Raw genomic sequence first — 23,273 nt, 5'->3', positions numbered from 1 at the left:
GCCCTGGAGGATTTTCTTAATTTAGTGTTACAAACAAAACCTGATCAGAAAGGAAGTAAATAGTAACATTTACTTACCAAGGTCAATGTATTTAGGGTCCAAGGGTGTGCCGATAGAATTGCAAAGAACTAACACAAACTGTGAACAAACAAGGAAAAAGAATATCAGAATCCTTGCTTGCAATCAATAAAGGACATACGCTTTATAGGGCATGCTTATCTTGTTCAAGTATCACTAACTGGGAAATAATTGATAAAACTGTACAAAGAAGAGCAGACAAAAAAAAAGACCATCTACAGCATTAACTATTAAAAAGCATGAATTAGAATTAAGGCTGACTTCTCACTGTAAGAGAGTACCACAGTTTTAGGAGAACACTTAAGACACACAAGTGGACAAGCTGCTCCCAACATTCACACGTCTAAACTTCCTGGTACCACAGCAGCACAACTCACCCTCACCCTCACCATCTATCCAGCCACACAGAAACTCAAGTAACTTGTTACCGTTGCACCAAATGTCTCCATTTCATTTTCCTCCTTGGAAGCAATATATGAATAGCATGAGAAATTAAAAAAAAAATTAATTCAGGAACAACGGCTTCTATCCCAACAATCATCTTGACGGACGTTAGGAGAAACACGATGTACATTTTATATCATACTGTTTTAAGTTGGTAATTCCATCTTAACTACTAGCTACCGCATCACGTACTAACAATACTGTTCTGCTCAAATGTTTTCCTAGCCAGCTCAATAATTTCATATCAGTTCTGTGTTGTTTATATATTTTTCTATCAATGTCTCAAAACTTGTTTCATTTTACAAACGTAAACTAAGTGAAAATAGATTAAAATCTTACCCTTCTACTACTTAAGATAGGCTAGTCTATTGCCTCAGCATAACACAAAACTGTGCTCTAACTTTCCTGTTAAGCAATCGTGCCGGTTTATAAGTTTCCAGAATCAAATAATCCACAGGAGTCCTTCACTTAATAATCCTTAATAATCCATCTCCTGGCTTCCTACTCCCTCTAGAGCAGTGGTTCCCAACCTTCCTAACGCTGCGACCCTATAACACAGTTCCTCATGGTGTGGTGTCCTCAACCATAAAATGCTTTTCATTGCTACTCCATAGCTGCAGTTTCACGACTGGGATGGACCATACTGTAAATAGCTGACATGCAGGACTGCTGATGTGTGGCCCCGAAGGGGTCACTAACCACTGCTCTAATGTGTCCTACTCATGGCACAGCTCTGAGCAGCAGCTTTCTGTTTGTTGGCTGTTGACTAGCTCTTCCTTTGGGGGTTTTCTGAGCCAAGATTTCACATTGTAACTCATGCTGGCCTTGAACCCCTGGCAAGCTGCAGCTGCCACGGCCTCCTACACTAGAATTACAGGCCGGAGCCACAACGCACAGCTTCTAGGTATGACGTTGCCTGGATTTATCTCACTCGTGCATTATTTATTGTTTTCCCAGTGTGAGCCAAACGCATTTAGCTCTCTGTCCACTGTCCCGTTCCCTTGCCCCACGCGTCAACGGCCAGAGCTTTCTGCTTTGAACAGAACTGTTTCAGATTTCAGATCCGAATTCAAGACTGACTATTGGGGGTAGGAGTTTCTGAAGTGCGAAGCCCAGCGATCATACAAAGGCTCTCTCTCCCAGCTGATCCCTCCACTACCCTGGACTTCACTGTCCTTGTTAAGATAAACAGGCTTGGGGCTTATGTTTGGTTTGTCTCTCTATGCTCAGCTTTCCATGTGTTTATTGACAACTTGAATCTCCAGTTATGCCCCAATTAAGTACATCTTCCCTCAAGGGATCTGGCACAAGGCACTGTGGTGACTGACCCACCTGACTTCCCTCAGAGCCTGCCCTCTCCCTGGAGTCCCTGGGGATGCCACTCAATGGGCAGCTGGGACACCCTTCACCATGGCAGCTGGGGCTTCTGGCTTTTCTCCTCTTTCTTGATTAATTCCTCATTTTAATGTCTTCACCCTGAAATAACTCCCTAAGACAGGTAAGTTTGGGAGGAAAAATGTTGGAGACCTTGCACATCTGAAAACGTCAGCATCCACTCTCACATTAGTAGCTTGCTTACGTTGAGAAAGCCTACACAGGTAATCACCTGCCCTCAGAACTCCGAGGGCAATTCTCCCAAGCTTTGCTGTTCACTCGCTGAATGCCAGGCTGACTTTTCATCTTGTGAAATCTGCTTTTCTCTGGGAAAGCGGTAGGATTGGGGGTGGGGTGGGGTGTTGTTTTATGGGTGTGTTGTGTTGTGTTGTGTTGTGTTATGTTGTGCTACATCAGTTTAATCCCTAGTGTTCTGAAACTGACAGTGACAGGCTTTGATGTAGAAACATTTTCAGTCACTGAACTACGTTACTTCTAACGGAAAACCTCAAGGGAATTTTGCTTTTTTCATTCTCCTCCATTTGGGGTGCATGTATGCATGTGTGCTCACATGTGGGAGTACATGTTTGTGCACACGCATGTGGAGGGCAGAGGTGGACCTCCTCATCATGCTGCACTTTATTTACCGGGGCAGGATCTCTTGCTGAACCCAAGACTGTTTGATTTGGCTCATCAAGGCAGCCACCTTGCCCCAGGGACTTCCTGTCTCAGCCTCCCCAGGGAGGGGACTGCAGGTACGCGACCATGGCTCCCAGTGGGTGTCAGGGATCCAATCTCCAGCCCTCACACTTGCATAGCAAGGCTTTACCCACTGGGCCATCCCCTAGGCCCCGTCCTCCATTTTGCCCGTTCACTCTTTTTAGTACTATTATTTGAATATTAAATTTTCATGACATGCCCACTATTTTCCATTTCCTTGTCTGTTTGCTCATCTAGTATTCCCTTCATTATATTGTCCAACCTTCTTGGCAAACTTTTTAATGCGATTATCATCTTTGTAATTTCCATATCTCTCCTTCTCTATGATATCCTTTCCTTGTTTTATGGGAGGAAGTCTCTGAACTGTGTAAGGATACCAATGACTGTTCTTATGAGACAACGGTGCCTTTGAATTATTCTCCCTGGGCCAGAGTGATGGCTAGATGGTTAAGGGCACTTATTACTCTTACAGAAGACCAGGGTTCACTTCCCAGCACCCATCCATAACTCCAGTTCCAGGGGTTCAGACAACTCTTCTGGATTCTGCAGGCACCTGCACTTATGTGCTCTACAGACAAGCAGACTCATATATGGATAGATAGATAGATAGATAGATAGATAGATAGATAGATAGATAGATAGATAGATAGATAGATGATAGATAGATGATAGATAGATAGATAGATAGATAGATAGATAGATAGATAGATAATAGACGATAGATAGATAGATAGATAGATAGATAGATAGATAGATAGATAGATAGATAGATAGATAGATAGATTAAATGACAGCTGGGCAAGGTGGCATATGCCTTTAACCAATAAGGAAGCAGAAGCAAGAGGATCTCTGTGAGCTCAAGGCCGGCCTGGTCTGCATGGTGAGTTCCGGGGACAGCCAGGGATACATAGAGAGATCCTGTCTCAAAAAAATAAAAAAATAAAAAAATTTGTTTTAAAAACTCATGACCTGAACTATCTCCCTCCTAGTCTTTGCTTCCCCCAACTTCTTCTCTACTTGAGTTTATATTTAGCATCTTTTGCTACCTTGGACATCCCCCTAAATGTCTGTGCTGCCTTCCCATCTGCTCTTTTTAGGAGGAGGATGCTAAAAGTCTATGTGGTACCCACTTCACCATCAGTGAGCCTCACTGACCATGACGTTACTGTGAGGTGACTGGGCAGGTCTGTTTAAAGAGATTCTTAATCTGTATGTGGTCCTTTCTCCTGAGCTAACGAGGCTGCCCAGGAAAGACTCTGCCAGCCTGTAACCTCAAAGCCGGAGGCTCGGCTGCCTGTGCTCTGGGAAGCAAGCAGGAGAGCATGGTGGGACTGGGAGGGCAGTGCTTGGAGGTCAATGCTGATACCTTCTGATCTGCAGCAGAGTCTGTCCCCATCAGCCACTCTGAGGCCTTCAGCACAGAAATTCTTGTTTGTTTGTTTGTTTGTTTGTTTGTTTAAGATTTTATTTGGGGCATGTAGCTTGTAAGATGGCTCAGCAAGTGAAGGGCTTGCTGTGCCCCCTGATGACCTGAGTCCAGTCCTTTAAACCTACATGGTGGAAGGTAGGAACAGACCCCTGAAACTTGTCCTCTGACTTCCACAAGTGTGATGTAGCATGAGACCACAAACACACACTAAATAAATAAACGTAAAAAAATTTTCCATAGCTGCTATGACTTTTTAGGTTTGTATTTATTATTTTTTTGAGATGATCACTATATCATTTCTTCCTTCCCTCTAAACCTTCCCATATACCCTCCTTGCTTGCTTTCAAATTCCTGGCCTTTATTTTCATCAGTTGTTGTTTTACGTGCGTGTGTGCATGTACGCATGTTTGTTTGTTTTACATATGTGCTACTGCATGGCCCATGGAGGCCAGAAGAGGGCACTAGATTCCCTAGAACTGGAGTTACAGAGTGCTAGCTGCGAATCAAATCCAGGTCCTCGAGAACAACATCCAGTGTCCTAACCACTGCCCCTTCTCCCCAGCCCTTACTCTCACTTTGGTCTCACGTGGCGACCAAGCCTTACTCTTGGTAAATGGCAACAAGACTCTGTAGGCTTTGTCTAGAGGAGGAGACCTGGAAACTTGCTTGTTTCTGATGTTTTTGTGGTTTGGGAAAGTTTTGTTTCTTACATTGTCTCTGGTACTCCCAATTGTCTTTGCCCAAGCAGGCACCCCAAGTTCTAGGCTTCTTCAGCATCCTCTAACCAGTTGCCTCTGCCATACTCCAGGAATGCAGTTCTCAGGTCTGTTCACGTGATCTCCCTGGTCCACTTACTCTCCAACCCCCACACTTCGCTGCCATTACCCCAAGGGGCCTCTGATTTGTTTGAAAAACACTCGCACTGCTGTGTTAGTGTGTTTTAAGAGAAAACAAAGCCAAATGGGGCTATCCAAATAATCACCTTTAACAAAATCTCTGTACTTTTACATCATAACCCAGCCTAAGACACTTAGAGTCTCCTTCTCAAATGCATGCTTTTGCAAATTCTCAAATTGTTGGCATGCTTTACAAAAACACCTCATTTATATTCTTTATTTTCTGCTATGAGATAGTAGTTTTTAATGCATTATATATCCAACTGAGAAATAGATTTATCAAAGTCAAAAACTACCCAAACTCTTGTAATTTCATCAGTATTTCTGCTAGACATCCAGATATTCATTTTTTACTAGTGACATATTTCAGAGGCAAAAGCTACATTATAGATGCTGTTAGCATGAACTGTCAATGCCTGGATGGTAGGAAAAAGAATAAAGAAACATAGAGACAGTTTTCCAAAACAGGTTCAGACAGACATGGTCAAGAGAGCCAGTGTTCTCTCCTTGCCAGTGCCCATGCTTGAGAAGGCGGGCAACTAGAACCCAGCTCTGCCCATTGCTAACACATCTGTATCTCAGATACCAAGAGTCCCTACCTGAGGGTGATTTTCATCAGCTTTCGTAGCCAAGATGCAGAAATCGCCACAAGTCGTGATGGAAATTAGACTCTTCACGTATTTAACGTGTTTCTCGTTGTTCTTTGTGTCCCAAAAGACAACGCAGTACTCAGGACGATCGGGTCTGGTGTACGCATAAACCACGGTGTTTGAACAATAGCCCCACTGGGACCGGAGAAAGGGAAGGAACAGACATGGGGAGGAGGAAAAAAGGAAGACAGACTATTCAGTTTGGGAGAGAAAGTCACATTATTGTATTTTTACTTTAGAACTAGTGTGGCAGTTCCTATATCAGGGCTGAAAAATAGATCCCTTCTTACTATCAAAACAAATCTGAAAGTCATAATAAAAGACATTTTGAAAGAATGTTCTACAAAAATGAGCTTAGCTTGTGTAACTTTCCTTAATTTGTAAATGTTAGGCTTCAGTATTAAAAATCTTCAATAGTTAATCCCTGCTTTGGTGATGAGCCCAGAGAGTGAACAACTGCCATCAGGAGTTTGAATTCTGGGTCTCCAAGATGAAACTCAGAAAGTAGGTACTTTGTCTTTTCCCCGTTTGTGTAATTTGCAGTGTTTTTATAGTCAAATCCTTCTACATTATTTATCCAAAATGCAGAAGTCCCCACCCCAACGTGCTGAGTAATAATCGCGTACAATTTTTAGCTACAACGATTCGTTGAATGTCTACATCACAGTCCTACTGAGAACAGAACGTGTACACTCACAGCTCTCCCTCTGTCTAAGGTGCTAGCCCACTCATATGGCGTCTTGAACACATTACACTCATCGTCTTACGTTATTATTAAAAGTTCAGTCATGCAGGCTTTTCATACCACTTACTAACATCAACTTTGACTTTAAATGACTTTAGATTTACAAAAAAGTTATATACAAAGTTCCCAAACCCCCCTCATCCATTTTCCCTGTCGTCAGCATTATGCACAACTGTGGCACATTTGTCACAGCTAAGACCCCAGCATCACTAGACTCCACACTCTTCCTTAGCTTTTCCCTAACATCCTTTGAGATCCCAGAATCCCAGGGTGGCTACGTTATGTTTCGCCGTCATGTCTCCGTGGGCTCCTTTGGGCTAAGATGGTTTCTCGGTCCCCTATATTTGATGATCTCGGCAGAAATCAATGCCCCTCAGTTTGGATCTGTCTGGCATTTTTCTCACGCTTACATAGTTACTGGTGTGTAGAAAGACCACCACTGAAGCGAAATGCTCCCCTCGTGTCATATGAAGGGTTTATGAGCTCCACATGACATCACTGAGGATGTTACCCCTCACCCCTCGGCCAGGCTCTGTCACTCACGAGCTCCCTTCTTTTTCCTTTCCTAAGCTAGAGGGATGGGAGACTCCACCTCAGTGAGAGGCAGTATGTAATCTGGAATACTTCTGTAAGAAAATTCTACTTTACTCAAATAATATATATATCCACATCAACGCACAGACTCTTCTTTCATAACCTGGGCTACAACAGACTGCTACATTGTTTCTTTTTGTTCCTCAACCACACTGGCCCACAGTCCAGCCTGGCCACTGTAAGATACAGTGGGCTGTCCGCCATGTCCTCATCCTCTGACATCTGAGCACTTCCTTAGTACCCAGCACCATGAGATGCTCCACGCATAGCTCACCTTTTCTCTACCCTACTTCTAGAATCACCATTTCTCCAAGGTGTTTGACCTTTACAAATTAAACACACAAGGTCAGACCCTCCTCCCCTCTGCTGTCCAGTCTGTGCTGTGTGTGTTGTGCTGTGTGAACTGTGCTGTGTGTGCTGTGTGTGTGAACTGTGTGTACTGTGCTGTGTGAACTGTGTGAACTGTGTGAACTGTGTTGTGTGAACTGTGCTGTGTGTGCTGTGTGTGTGAACTGTGTGCACTGTGCTGTGTGAACTGTTGCTGTGTGAACTTGCTGTGTGCACTGTGTGAACTGTGCTATGTGAACTGTTGCTGTGTGAACTGTGCTGTGTGAACTGTTGCTGTGTGAACTGTGCTGTGTGAACTGTGTGAACTGTGCTGTGTGAACTGTGTTGTGTGAACTCTGTGAACTGTGCTGTGTGTTGTGTGTGTGAACTGTGTGCACTGTGCTGTGTGTACTGTACTGTGTGAACTGTGTGAACTGTGCTGTGTGTGTGAACTGTGTGAACTGTGCTGTGTGAACTGTGTAAACTGTGCTGTGTGAACTGTGTAAACTGTGCTGTGTGAACTGTGCTGTGTGAACTGTTGCTGTGTGAACTTGCTGTGTGCATTGTGTGCACTGTGCTGTGTGAACTGTGCTGTGTGTACTGTGTGCACTGTGCTGTGTGAACTGTGTGAACTGTGCTGTGTGCACTGTGTGCACTGTGCTGTGTGAACTGTGCTATGTAAACTATGCTGTGTGCACTGTGCTGTGTGAACTGTGTGAACTGTGTGAACTGTGCTGTGTGCACTGTGTGCACTGTGCTGTGTGAACTGTGTGAACTGTGCTGTGTTGTGCTATGATCAGACCCCAGGGCCTTAAGCATATGCCCAGCCTCTTAGCCACATTCTCACCCCCTCTGAACCCTTGGAGATTTTTAACAGATTCTCACTAGATAACCGAGGTTGCCCTCCAACTCCCAGTTCCTCTGCCTTCATCTCCCAAGAGATGATATTATAAGCATGAACCACTATGCCTAGACTGCATAATGTCTTTCATAAAAAATAAGTTATCCAAGCTTGTTGTAGATAGTGTATTGTTGATCTCATTTTCTTTTCTGATCCACTCTGCCCTTCTCCACTCTTCTCCAAGCCTGGAGGGTGATTTCTGTGAACTCCGTCACGTGGACTCTCTTACTGTAAGGTCCCTTTGGGGTGACCATCAGAAGGCACGGGAAGAGGAAGAGGAGGAATGTTTATTCACGAATCCCTGTCCAGCAGCAATGGCCTGGCTCATGGGTTCGGGGAACACGGTTCCCCTACCGTGGTCCTTGAGCCCATGGCTGGAGATTCCATCTTTATCTGCTAAGCCCTGGGCCTGCTTTATCTCCTTTGTGGTTCCCTTTCATCTCGGTCACGCCCTGGAATAAGCCCTTCGATCACTACCGTGAGTGGCTACCTGTTTCCAGCTGAGATCTTGACTCTTAAAGACATTTGAACTACATGTGGTAGTCAAGCAAAAGTTGTTTACTAATTTTAAGAGCTTCATGCACAAAAAGTCCCCTTTCTACTAGTTTTTGCTTAAAAAGCTGTAACAGGTTTAGTTTTAAAAAAAAAATGTTTTATAACTGCTCCTAATACCTTATAATCAGGTCGAATATTTGCAAAATAAATGAAGGAGTCCACAGCTAGAGCAATCTTTAGTCCACCTCCTTCCCAAGACAGTGAGCACATCTGCTTTCCCGGAACCTTCAAAGTACCTAGATGCTGGGGAAAAATAAATGTGAAGTATTATAGTGAACACATGACTACTTGCCAGTGCCAAAGCTACGCCAGAAAATTCTAAAAGTTAAATGTATCAATAACACCACTGAGGAGGACACGAGATATTCATGAAAACAATGCTGACATTTTAGTCTCTGTCACTTGTGACTTATTATTATGATAGATTTTTTTTTTAACAAATAAATCATCATGCCAGATGTGGTGGTACACACCTTTAATCCTCACACTCAGGAGACAGAGGCAGGTGGATCTCTGAGTTGGAGGCCAGCCTGGTCTACATAGTGAGTTCCAGGACAGCCAGAGCTACACAGGAAAACCCTGTCTCAAAAACAAAACAAAACACAAACAAAAATACTTTGCACTAAATTAAAACTATGAGAAATTTAGGACAGGTAGATATATGTTTAATATCCAAAGACATTTAAGGTATCATATTAAAACCCAGAAATACGAACCTAAAGTAAGTGCATTACACTAAAATACTAATCAAGTCAATGATTAGAAAGAGACATTTGTTTGGATCACAGAGAAAATATCCTAAATAGCTATTTCACGGCAATTTCCTACGTCAAATGTTTAGATTTCTAAACATACAGATTATAAGATGGTACATATAATAGAGACTTATAAGATGCTCTTCAGACACACAGACATCCCTCCCACTCCCCACCCTTCCCACCCCCACCCACCCTGCTTACTGCTGCGCCTGCTTTAAATGGGACGGTAAGTCTGAAATATGTTTACCTCACCAAATGGCGTGTAAAACTGCACAATGTTGACATCCTTGTCCTGAGTGACCACTTTCTGAGAGCCTGCCACAGCTAGCACGCTGCCGATGTGGTTCCACTGGATACCAACCACATACATGCCCGTGTCGATCAAAACCGGGTCTAGTCAAAAACAAATCAATAAATCAAATAAGAGGACAAATGTGGCAGCTGTGGTCACAGCTTGGTCTAGAGAACTTTACAATCTTAAGAATAATTTTTAGAATATTTTTAATCTTCCCCAACTGAAAAGAAAAGATGACTTACTTTGATCATTCTCATGTCGCATTATTTGGCACCTCCCATTGTCAAAACAAATTGCCAGGCATGGGCAATCGGGCTCCACGTAGCCTTCTGTGCCGTGGTACCAGTGAATCCCGGCGATGCTGATCGCTCCGGTGACATTCACCAAGCAGTTCAGTTTCATTTTCATCTAGGGAGAAGTGGTTAGCTTCGGCTTTAATAACTGCATTTTAAAATGTGCAACTGAATCTGCACAGGCATTGAAGCAAGGACAATGAAAGGAAGACTTGAAATCTGGCTACAAATGCAAGCTTCGTGACCTGCTGGGTCACCAAACCTAGATAAACCACTCACCCGCCTTTCCATTTTCCCCCATGTATAAAACAAGGACAAAAGCACACAGAGATAAGTGTGGGGATGTATGCTTGCTACTCCAGCACTCCAGAGACTGGGGCAGGAAGATCTCATGTTTGAGGCCAGCCTGGGCTACATAGCAAGTGCAAGGTCAGTCTCAATAATATAGGAGACGTAATCTCAAAAAAAAAAAAAAAAAAAAAAAAAAAAAAAAAAAAACAAAAAAAAAAAAACTACACTCACACTCAGAGTTTTCAGTAAGACACAAATGTCAGTAGAAGATTATGAGTTCAAAACCAGCCTGGGCTATGTAGTCAGCTCAGGGGGGGGGGGCGGGGGGAGGAGAAAGAAAAGGAAACTTAGCAATTTTACTTCCACCAGGAAGTGGAGTATGGAATGTAATTCTTCCTACAAACAAGAATGTCCCATCAATACATAAGAAATATCTCATGGCTAAACCTCTCAAAGCCAGAACTTTCTCCAGATCACGCTACCCAAGCTCACTGTCTGTTTCCTTTCCAGCTGTGATAGAATACCCTGACAGAGCAGCTTGATGGGAAGGAGCTCCTTTTGGCTCACGATTCAAGGGGACAGTCCATCACAGCAGGAAAGTAAAGGCAGCAGGAACTCGAAGCATCTACAGTCTACGGTGGGGCAGCAGAGGGATGGGAGCCAGCACAGGGAATGGTCCATCCCACATCAACGAAGGTAACCAATCCCTCAGAGACACCAGAGGCTGTCCTCAGTCTCCATAATCCGTCTCCAGGATGTCCGGAGCTTCGTCTCCTAGGTGAATCTAGATCATGCCAGGTCCACAGTCAACACTAACATCATACTACTCACTTTTACCTTCTTCCTAGAAATTGATTTGCCTCCCTTATGTAGTAAATCAGCTACCATCCTTTTTGCAAACAAGTTCTGGTTGATTCAAAAGTATCTTGGGTATCCTGCACATAAACTTTGCCTCAGGCATCAGAAGACTACAGAAAACTTACACAGCACACTCTCCTACTCATTATCCTTCACCTTCAATGCACTGTCATCTTGTCCCATCCAGCCACAGGAAATCAGGATGAAGAGCTACACTCTGCTACCTTAATTCCCTTAATAAAGGAACTACCTTTCATAGAATGCCTGCCTACTATTCAAGAAGCCTTGCGTTGGATCCAATGCCTACAGAAGACTGAGCATGGTGGAAAAACCTGAGAACTCAGGAGGTGGAAGCAGGAGAACACAAAATTCAGCCATGCAGCATCCCAGCCGGGTCCACATGAGACCCTCTCTCAGCACAAGAGCAACTAGCCCCACCCCTGCCTAGTCCCTGTTCTATTGCTGTGAAGAGACACCATGACCAAGGCAACTGTTATAAACGAAGGCATTTATTTGGAAGCTTCTTGTAGTTTTAGAGGGTTAGTCCGTGATCATCATGGCAAGAAGCAGACAGGCATAGCACTGGAGCAGCAGCTGAGCGCTTTACATCCTGATCCTCAGGTAGCAGGCAGGGAGAGACACACTAGGCCTGGCAGGGGCATTAGAAATCTTGAAGCCCATCCCCAATGACACACCTCCTAGCCCTTCCCAAACAGTTCCACTCCCTGGTGACTGAGCATTCAAACAGATGAGTCTATGGGGGTCATTCTCATTCAAAGCACCACACAACCCCAAGAAAAGCTAAGATTTGTCTTTTAAATTTTAAAATTATTTAATGATCAGAAAATTAAAACTGAAGAAAAATTCTATAAACTATTGTAACTATAATTAGAGCATACATATATAAATGGCATGAAATAATCATATAAAAGTATACTAATAGAATAATGAATAGAGAGGAGTGGGAAAATTTTTTTAAAAAAAGAAAAAAAGAATAATGAATATATATACTTACTATAAAATTTCCTTGGTTATCATAAATGTGTATTTCTCCATTTGCCATTCCAAAAAGTAAGATTTTACTATCTGCAGACCAGGTCACGTGGCATAACTGTATACCCTTCAGGTCTTTTCCCCAAATCCGGTTCCCTACAACAAAACAGAGCTATGGTTACTGTAAGCTCAGAGCCGTGGTCCTCCAACCCTGCTTTGGAATCTTGATTTCCCTAAAGATTTCTCATATTCCTCACAGCACTCATGCAGCCATTCGATTTATTTGGTCAATAAATATTTATTGGCATTTATATATGCCAAATACCACAGAGGCCCTTTAAACAGCAGCTCTGTGAAACTCTCTGCCGTCTCTTCTGAACTCCCAGGCAGGGAGGGTCTCGCTCGCTCACAATTATGAAATCACCCGTCTACTCTGGGAAATACAAGATCTTCAAAAGCAGTTCTTCCATCAACCCTTAAGAAGTCATCCGAGCCTGTCATTCTGTCCCCAAATCTGCTCCACAATTCCACTGACACTTCCTGTGCGGAGCCCATGGCCGCCTGTTGCTGAAGCCAACTGACTATGGGTCTTACTCTATGCTTTTTCTGTCTGTTTGGGCCAAGCCCTCTGAGAGTCTTTACTGCCACGGGACTTAGGGACTCCTTTGTCTCCAAGACTTCTACTTCAGTGTCTTGTATGAAATCCCTTTTTTTTCTCCTCCAAAGCTACTCCTTAGCCCTGAGATAGTCTACTCATCTACCTGTGGCTAATGCTTCAGCATGCATCTCCTCCTCCAGGAAGCCCTCCCTGATCTCTCCCCATCTGCATCTGGTGGTTTCCCACATGTTCCTGTATGCTCCCTGTTGCAGCACTGATCTCTGCTGAGTGACTGCCTGTTTTCCCACGATCATTTCTGACCTAGGTCAGGGATGCTTTTCACTGCTGTGCCATTAATTCCTAAACTATAGCTAGTGCTTTTGAGGCTCAGCAACATTGGACGACTGCAATAAACACAATAAATAAATGAAAAATATTTTTAAACAATTTCTGTAAGAATTTTTTATATTAAAACCAAGATTCAGACTCACAGAAGACCTAGTCTCATGTATGTATTATAATTTGGAAGAAATGGATTTTAAGGCTAGAAAATATGACAATGGCATGTTCTGTTCAACTGAAAATACAGATTTTTGTACTTTTATACCTCTAACACTAAAATCTACATTTCTATACAATCTAACGGATATGATGATCCATTACATAAAGGCCATATTTAAAATGACACTGAGAAATTAATTCACCTTTTTTCAATACCACTGTAGGAAACTGAAACAATAGATTTGTCTTGGAAATACTTAAAGGTAAGTGGTTAGAACTGAAAGGTGGTTCCTAATGTCATCAAACTATATAACGGGTGCTTTCTTCTATGGTGTCTATTTTTCAATCAGAATGGCAGCTTAAGTCTTTAAAGGCCATCAGTAAACCCTGGCCTCTGGCCAGTGTCCAGCGGCTGGATTACCGTCTACGGAGCCGACTATCACAGCCCCATCTTCATACACAATGCAGATCTTCTGGCCATCCGCGTTCCAGCTCATACTTCGGACCACTGATTTATTGCGATTGTTGATCATCTCCTCATACCAGGAGCCTGTGTTCACAAGTTACAGAACGAGAAGTCAGAACGTCCACACTTAGCAGGCCAGGTGTGGTGGTACACATCTCTCTGTGTGGGGGAGGCAGAGGCAGGAGGATTTCTGAGTTTGAGGCCAGCCTGGTCTACAGAGCGAGTTCCAGGACAGCCAGGGCTACACAGAGAAATTCTGTCTCGAAAAACCAAAAGAAGAAAAAAAAAAACTTTCACATTTATCAATTGATACTTAAGGGTTGATAGTATTTTCTGGGCATTGTTATGTATACCATTAATCCCAGAACTTGGGAGACTGAGGCAGGAGATCAAAAGTTTGAGGCAAGGTTGGGCTACATGTAGCAAGACTCTGTCTAAAAAAGAAAGAAGAAAAAGAAAAAGTCACTAGCATTTTAAAATTACACTGTTGGATAAATTATTATAAAGGTGTCTATAACCTAAAGGCATTTAACTTTGAAGCCTTTAAACCCACCATAAACAAAAGTTTGATTAGGTATTGTTCCCAATTACTTCAAAACTATCATAGAAAATACAATAAATATTCCTCTTCTATTTTTTATTTCTCTCTTCTTGTCAGTTAAGAAAATGAAATTTTCAGGGCTAAAACAGCTGATTTTTCTAAAAGCTCAACTTTTCCAACAGAGTGGTACGTTTCAGATAGTGAGGGGAAAAACCTAACAACTTTATATGTAAGCATAAGCTCTCTGTGATTAACTATTAAATTAATTATGATTAAAAATAGAAGCATATTCCATTAAAGCATGTAGACTACTAGTTAAAACTCTAAGCCTGCTTTTGACATTTTTAACCATAGCTTCAGAGAGACAGCTCAGCAGGTAAGTAAGGGTGCTTGTCACCAAGGCTGACGACCAGAGCTCCATCACTGTTCCTCACATGGCGGGACAGAAGTGACTTTGGAAAAGGTGTCCTTCATCTCCACACAAACATTGTAACATTCACACACACACACACACACACACACACACAGAGGCACACACACAGAGGCACACAAACTTAAAGCAAAGTTCAAGCAAAACATATTTTTGTAATGAGAAATTCATAAATGGGAGGCTTGAGAGACGGCTCAGCAGTTAAGAGCAGGTCAGCTGCTCTTCTAGAGGACCCCAGTTCGATTCCCAGCACCCATTCACAACTACCTATAACTCCAACTCCAGAGGGACCCAACACCCCTGGCTTCCTCAGGCACCTATTCTCACATGCACATACTCCCACCCAACAGGCACACTCATACACACAATTGAAAATAAGTCTTTAATAATAATTTGTAAATGGGGTATTCTGAATCGTTTTACAACTGTACATATTTAACTAAGCCTTTCCCAGCCTTGAAAAGAATAAGTATTGAGTTGTTTTTCCAGTAATAGAGCCACAGCTAAGTTAATCCTTCTCTTCCTCTCCCCTCCCCTAACCTGTCCCCCTCACCCCTCCACCCCTTTCTCTCTGAGACAAGAGGCAGAAGCTGTGAGTCATTCATCAGAGATGAGACCAAATGAATCCACAAAAGGAAGCTAACTGCCTCAATACAGGAAATACAATAAAGTCAGTCTCGCGCCTTTGACTTCTTCATAAATATGTTTTTATCTAATACTAACTCCAGCTGACCACACAGGAACTAATTCCTAATGGAAATGTCGGGGGAGGAGTTACTTCATATGGAAACTATTTTAAGTGTCTCCATTCACTGTGGTAATGTCAACAGTCACCTGATTCATTTTCCTAACGCAGGGTCACAGATCAAAGGCACAGAATCAAGTTTTCTATTTCAGAGATACTATTTCCCCATCCAAACGCTGGGCTCAGACCCTAGTTTGTGAACGATCAAAGCCGCGCTCCTGACCCAGCAAGATGGCTGTCAAGCCTGGCATCCTTAGTTCAATCCTGGGGTCCCACAGGGTAAAAAGAACCAACGCCCACAAATGTCCTCCAACCGCCACATGTGTGGCACATGTGCATACACACACATATCCACAAACGATAGGTATACAAAATATAATTTTTACAAATTTAGAGCAGCTCTCACAGGCCGGAGAGATGACTCAGCGGGTAAGGGCACTTGCTGCTCTTGCAGAGGACCAGAGTTCAGTTCCAAGCACCCAAACCAGGCAGCTCACAACAGCCAGTAACTCCAGCTTCAGGGGATCCAACCCCCTCTTCTGACCTCCAAGGGTAGCCACACACAAATGAGCATACACACACAAATGTGCATACATACACACACAACAGTATAATAATTTTTTAAGCAACTCTCCTAATATACCTTTATACAGCATCCAGACAATGATAAGCCCATTTTGATCACTGGTAGTCAACTTCTGATACTGTTCATTCCATGTCACAACTTGAACAGCACCTGGAACATTAAAATAACAATTCAGAACCTCTAAAATGACTATAATTCATTTCAATTTTGTATCTTTGTGTAAATGAACACCAAGAGGATGTAATAATCAATATAGTTTGTGCACAGTCAGTCTCTAATAATAAAAGTAAAATATGAATATAAAAATATTCATGGGATGCAGTTTCTGATATTACTATCTGCAACAATGCAAAATACTCTTTCATGGGTACCCCTGTCTCAGTGGCCCCTCTCACAACCGGCTAACAGCGCTGCGGTAGAGCTGGTGTGGAACAGAGAAAGGCATGATTACCAAACAGCCTGACTCCCAAGCATAAAAATGTCCTCAGGATGCCGAGTTGTCCTGTGGGGTATCTTGGTCCTCTCGGTTGGTATGTCCCATACTGGATTTTCCCCTTTTCCTTCCACCCCAGTTTCCCATTCTGCTCCACACTCCTGAGTACAGCTTCAGCCTCTATGTCCATGGTTTTCAACCTGTGGGTGGTGACCCCTTTCACAGGAGTCAGGGATATCCGGCATATCAGATGTTTACATTACAATACAGCAGCAACATTACAGTTATGAAGTAGCAACAAAAATAATTTTATGGTGGGGGTCACCACAACATGAGGAACTGCATTAAAGGGTTGCAGCGTTAGGAAGGTTGAGGACCACTGCTCTGGGTTCTATGAATGTCTGGTTTCATTTTCTTACCCCTAAATACTTGAGTGTCTATTTCCTAATGATGTTCCCTTTACAACCCATATTACAAATTAACACTGATGAAATATCATTTAATACAGTCCATTCAAACATCATCAGCTCTCAAAGACGTGTCCTGAACAGGTATTGTTTTTAATAAATATTTTAAAACCCACAGACAAAAAACCCACAATTTTGTAGCATATAAACTAACAGGCAGGTTTTTTTCTTTTCAGGTTTATCAGAGATTAAATTTAATTTCCGTAAAAGTGTTGAATTATTCTGGGACATATGAATTATGGCTCAAAGAATGATTACTTTCAATACCATTATTATCTAAATAATAGTATTTGATTTAACATATATATTTTTAACATATACATTAAGTAGATGATGACCTAAATGTCTAAATGCTGTTCAAATATGACAAATTAAAAATTAAATGACTTACCACTATGACCTTCGAGATTCTGGTTCATGGAAAGGTTACTCGGGGCTGCTAAACCCCTCAATTTTGAGTCATCTAAAATAAACAAACAAAAAAGCCTATGATTAAATATATAAAAGTAAAAAACTACAAGATTTTGACATATCTTAGGTTATGAGAAGGGTTTGTATCTGTGAGCTAGAATGTGGCTTTTTTAAAGTGTTCTTCATTCTGACCTATCTTTCTCCTGGTGCAAATGTGAGCAATAATATACAGATCCCTTGCAAGACATTAGTGTAGAAAAATAAAGCGAAGTGTATAGAAGACTATTAGCTCAGTGTATTAAATATACAATCATAATTACTTGAGGCGGGTCAGGCAGAAGTACTGGGCCATGCCTTAAGCAATGAGCTATGGCATGTGCAGTGAGTGTTCTGGCCAGAGGAAACCTGACCCATAAGCTCCAAACCAGAAAATGATGGCATGCATCCCAGGGCTGACCAAGAAACGCCACAGCCACTAGAAGCAAAAGCCCGTCAAAAAACCCCATGTCTATATCTCAGCCTTTTGTTCAATAAAAGAGCTTGCTTGCAACCTCCCAGAGTCTGTGTAATTGCCTCCGTGTCTACTCATCCCCTGCCCCTAGGGATCAGGGACAGCAAGACCCAACCCCCAGCGCCAGTGACAATTACTGAATATTCTATTCTAAGATGTCATAAGCAGAAATGTCTATGGACATAAAATTAAGATCTGTAAAAACTTACAAGGGGTTAAACAGCCAAGATTTTAGAGTCTAGTTTTTACTATGTTCCCCATAATGCATGCTCATTCATGCATTTATTCATTCAGTCAACAAATAGTTCTTGGATGTGTACACTGTGTCCCTACCATGAGCAACTCCATCTCAAGCCACCAGCCCTTAGATTTTTTTAGCACAGAAATGGCATGATCTGCCCCAGCCATTTTTGTTTATTACTGATTAGACTGTGAACAACTAATTTTCACAGTGGCCTACTTGAGGGCTGGAGCTAGAGACACTGAAGAGATGCAAAGGAAGGAGGTAGAGACGAGACACATCCGGGAGACAGAAGTGACAGGACTGTTGGCAGAGGTGATGAAGGGGATGCTGGGGGGTGGGGCGCGGCATGAGCGAGTGAGTGGAGGATAGCGGCTGAAATGAACAAAACTGGAGAAAGGATCTGGGAGAGGGTCAGTTCAGTTTTAGAGAGAGTAGGTCTGCCATGCCTGTGAAATTCTCCAGTGGAGATGCCCATATCTAAAACCTCACAGCTGAGCTGGAGGTACAGATGAGGATCACCCCATCCATGACATTGAAGGCTGTGGGAATGACAGAACAAATCTAGAGAGCAAAGGAAGAGCCCACGTGCAAGTTCTCAGGAATTCCAAGCACTAAAGAGGAGGAACCCAGAGAGCAGACTCCAGGAAAGAAGCCAAAGATTTCTCCCGTCTTAGAAAAGTAATAGGTGGGGGGAAGGGGGGGGGGCGGGGGCGGTGTCTGTTCATTAGCTTTGGAACATCAAAGTCCCTGAAGAGGGAAAGAGAACAGAGAAACTTCTACTGAGACAGGAGAATTGCATGTTCAAGGTCAGACTGAGCTACATGCCAAGTACTAGGCCAGTCAGAGTTATACAGATATGCTCTATCGTTAAAAATTATACACGGATGTGGAGGCATTAAATGTTCAACACTAAAACTAGTAAAACAAAATATAATGGAATAACAAATAGTAGCCACAATGCCATGGAAGATGGCAACTTAGCTATTTTGTTTTAGCTGAGCTGTGACACAATAATTACAAAGTCATAACTTCAGAACAATTCAGAGCACCATCTGCAATACGTGAACAGTACATATGCAGTGTCTGGTAAATGTTACTGATGGGTCTGTTGGGTCTCTACTACTATTATTAACTGTAATATAACGGCATAATTATAACCTTCCAGTCATATTTCTTACATCTGTCTCTTAACATTATCCACCATGATTATTAAGTTCCAAAACAAATACTTTTCTCCATTTCCAAACTTCCAAAGAATCTACTTCCCACCTTTCTCACTAAGTTCATTAACTACCCTAGTTTCCACGTGCTAATTGCAGCTAATCAAAAGTTCACAGCCATAAAACATGGTGGTGGTGGTGGTGGTGGTGGTGGTGGTGGTGGTGGTGGTGGTTGATTGAAACAATGTCTTGTTTCTATAGTTGGCCTTAACCTTATAATCCTCCTGCCTATGCCTCTTATCTGCTAGGTTTACAAAAAAAAAAAAAAGTTTATTACTTTTTAACCTTCCACAAATGAGCTGGCAAAGCAGATATAGTGCCCAGCAAATTAGAAGGTAGAAGCAAGAAGATGGCTTGAGCCTGAGAATTCAAAGCCAACCTGGGCAACATAAGCTTTGTCTCAAAATAATAATAATAACCCCTTAAGGTTAAGCAAAAGGAATGCCTTTCTGGATATAACTAAAACCTGTTATATATGTTAAGCAAAGTAAATAATACATACACAACTACACACATATGCATTTAAGAAACAACAGGGGGAAATGTACTCTCTCTTAATACAGCTAAGAAAAGCAAAGAACTGAGTGGTCACACCGCAAACCAGAAGCCAAGCTTTAACTAGTACTGACGCACCTGTCTTCCAAACAGATCTCTGCCTTTAGCTGGGCATGAGCAGGAGAATCACCACAAGTTCAATGTCAACCTGGTCTACATTTCAAGTTCTAGCCAGGGCTACTCAAGAAGAAACTTCAGGGAGGTAGGGATGGGGGGGGTCTACCTTTTATTTCACATAACTACATATAGCACACCAAAACAATCCTTCTCCTTTTGGTTAAGTCTGTCCACAAGTCCTTTATACAAAAGGCTGAATACGCCGGGCGGTGGTGGCGCACGCCTTTAATCCCAGCACTCGGGAGGCAGAGCCAGGCGGATCTCTGTGAGTTCGAGGCCAGCCTGGGCTACCAAGTGAGCTCCAGGAAAGGCGCAAAGCTACACAGAGAAACCCTGTCTCGAAAAACCAAAAAAAAAAAAAAAAAGGCTGAATACAAGGACTGAAAAGTGGGACAAACTTCGTTTCAAATCTGATCCCTGTCACTTACTAGCCACGTGATCTTGGGCAAATTATTAACTGATCAGGGCTTCAGTTTTCTCGTCTCGAATACCATCCTCTTAAAACAACTTAACATCAAATAGCCACACCAAAACATGGCAAATATTCAGTAAGTATGGTTTATCCCACAGTAAGAGCTGTAAGCCAGTGCTACCAGTACCAGGGACACAGTACTAGCATCACAAAAGATCAAATGCTTATATCATCCCAGATCTACTCTGCAGTGTGGGGCCCAGTTATCCATTTTTACCTCTTCTGTAATTCTTATGGCTCATGAAGTTTGGGAGATGATGCTGTAAAGAGCCTAAAACTATAACTTAGCTTAATCCCCCCCACCCACACACACACACACCCCGCTTTACAAAAGAGTGAAAATCCAAAACAACCAGCAACTCGTTGAAAGTCATTCGGTAATCAGAGACCTATTCATTCCAACTGGCATCTCTCTGTCTTGATCCCCAAACTACATTAGTACTATCAAGAGACTCAAGCTAGGGCCATGGAGATGGTTCAGCAGGTAAAAGCCCTTGCCACACAAGCCGGACAACCTGAATTCAATCCCCAGATCCCACAGTGGAAGGAGAAAACTGACTCCCAAAAGTGTCCTCTGACCTCTACCGACAGTCTGTGGTACATGCTTACAAACACACATCATACACACACACACACACACACACACACACACACACACACACACATACACACACTAAATAACAAAGTTTGTTAAGGCTTTTATTTTTTTTTTTAAATCTACAGTAACCCTAGAGAAATCAAAGAAATGCAAAACTTGTGTGATTCCAGAGAACTAGAAAAAGATAACTTCAGGAAAAACTCTCCTATATTTACATTACACATTCTCTGACCTTTATTGCAAAGGTACTCTGGGGGGAAAAAATCACCACAAAACACTTGAGTTTCTTTTCAAAAACAGTTAAAACTTCATAATGACAAATACCAGAAGCAGGTCTCGCTGAAGAAATAACACTAGCCATTTTTTTATACCAGTTTTGTACATGTACTGGTGATGATCCCTTACCTGTCTGGGTCTCTAATCTCAAAACTTTCAGCAATCCATCCTCACCACCACAAGCTATGAACCCTTGGTCCTTGTTCCAGGATATGCATTTCAGCTTCACGTTATTGGGCACAGCAATCTGTAACAAGAATCACAGTGACGCTAGCTGCTTTTCACGAAGGAGCTGGGAAGGTCACCAACCAGGAGATGTACACGAATCTGTTATAGCCCAGGCTGACAATGCCAACACTTGGGAGACTGAGGCAGTGGGAATCTCAAGTTGGATTGCCAGCCTGAGCTATACAGCAATACTCGGAGGGAGGGAGGGAGGGAGGGAGGGAGGGAGGGAGGGAGGGAGGGAGGGAGGGAGGGAGGGAGGGAGGGGGAGGGGAGGGGAGGGGAGGGGAGGGGAGGGGAGGGGGAGGGGGGAGGGAGGGAGGGGGGGAAGGAGGGAGGGAGGGAGAGAGAGAGGGAGAGAGAGAAACAACCTGAAAAGAGATATTATGAAAATGAGTGTGGTCTCCCCAAAAGTCCCAGGCTCTAGTATTCCGTAAAGAAGTGCACATAAGGGAAGCAGAATGATTGCCAAAGCCTGGAGTCGGGGTGGGGAGGGGAGTGGACGACCTCATAAATTATATAAACGCGGGAACTGAGACATAAATCCGTATCACTGCTCTTACTCCCCATACAACACTTATCATTTCTTTCCACTGGCGGGACAAGCCTGTGATCATCCTATCACCTGGATCAACAAGTGGCTGAGGAACAGACCCAACCGCGCCTGGTGGTCACTGCCTGTCACTCGAAAGGGTTTAGGCAGGACAGGAACGGGAAAGAATCCCGAGAAACAGGTGCTGGTTCGGCCAAGGACTCCCGGGGCTCAGAAACCCGCTGGAGGAGATCGGTGACGGGGAGATGGAGAAGCAGCAGCGGAGAGGATGCGAGCACCCGCGGGCTGCGGTAATGGGGGCGGCGCGACGGCCGGTCCCCGGGCAAACTCACTTTCTTGCTCAGATAGAAGAACATCGTGGGAGCTCGGAGAAGACGACCCTCAGTGGTCGAGGCCCGCAATAAATAACTGGTTCTACGTTTCCATTCCGGAGCCGCGGTGGCTCGGAGAAGCTCCCGTCGCCTGGCAACCGCCGCCACCCAGTCGCATCCGGGGCGCTTAGAGAACTTCCGGTGTGGCTCTCCAGCGGGGCGCTGGTTGTCGTGCGCCTGCGCGGGCGATGGGGGCTGCTGTGGAATCGGTGTGGGGCGAGGTTGGCGGGTACCCTCTTGACTAGTGGCCCGGTTAGCGACCTGCCACCCCGGTGCGCCCCCAGCACGCTACAGCGGCACAGGCGCGCATCAGGTATCAGTATAAGCTAAAGAATGGAGCGCCTTCCCAAAAGGTCTTGAGAAGTCTGTTGTTTCCGATCTCATCTCCCACCCCATCACCCCGGCCCAGTATCTTTGGAAGGGAAAGTCGCTTGTTGCATCTGATAGGCTGGGCCATCGAACAAATAAATGGCCGTGCAGATGTGCGCTTTTGATGATTGCCTTCTCCTTTGAAGGAGGGAACTGGAGAACCCTCGGAAGCAATTTGGGAGTAGGTGCTCTTTTATTTTGCTTTGGAATCTGTCTTAGGGTTTCTATTGCTGCGACGGAATACTATGACCAAAAAGCAAGCTGGGGAGGAAAGGGTTTATTGGGTTTACACTTCCACATTGTAGTCCATCACTGAAGGAAGTCAGGGCAGGAACCTGAAGACAGGAGCTGATGCAGAGGCCATGGAGGAGTGCTGCTTACTG

General features: G+C 43.4%; 1 protein-coding gene across 2 annotated transcripts in view; it reads right to left on the bottom strand.

Moving 5' to 3' along the window:
* The window catches only part of Wdr35 (WD repeat domain 35), a 56,075-nt gene extending 33,408 nt beyond the window's left edge, over positions 1–22,667 (bottom strand). Inside the window, exons 1-12 of one of the 2 annotated variants that reach the window (XM_076558950.1) lie at positions 22,483–22,642; positions 21,502–21,619; positions 17,360–17,431; positions 16,126–16,218; positions 13,722–13,850; positions 12,224–12,357; positions 10,009–10,174; positions 9,719–9,864; positions 8,831–8,956; positions 5,541–5,726; positions 507–539; positions 78–138 (exon numbers count right to left, since the gene is read on the bottom strand). In XM_076558950.1, the coding sequence (XP_076415065.1) occupies positions 78–138; positions 507–539; positions 5,541–5,726; positions 8,831–8,956; positions 9,719–9,864; positions 10,009–10,174; positions 12,224–12,357; positions 13,722–13,850; positions 16,126–16,218; positions 17,360–17,431; positions 21,502–21,619; positions 22,483–22,506 (1,288 nt within the window). In that variant the 5' untranslated portion in view covers positions 22,507–22,642. Of the gene's footprint in view, positions 1–77; positions 139–506; positions 540–5,540; positions 5,727–8,830; positions 8,957–9,718; positions 9,865–10,008; positions 10,175–12,223; positions 12,358–13,721; positions 13,851–16,125; positions 16,219–17,359; positions 17,432–21,501; positions 21,620–22,482 lie in introns of both variants that reach the window. The other variant, XM_076558949.1, reaches the window with a different exon arrangement.
* Positions 22,668–23,273: the final 606 nt, after the last annotated feature.

The sequence above is a fragment of the Peromyscus maniculatus genome, chromosome 22 (assembly GCF_049852395.1).
Source record: "Peromyscus maniculatus bairdii isolate BWxNUB_F1_BW_parent chromosome 22, HU_Pman_BW_mat_3.1, whole genome shotgun sequence".
NCBI classification, from domain to species: domain Eukaryota; kingdom Metazoa; phylum Chordata; class Mammalia; order Rodentia; family Cricetidae; genus Peromyscus; species Peromyscus maniculatus.
This window is presented reverse-complemented; position numbering and strand designations above follow the sequence as displayed.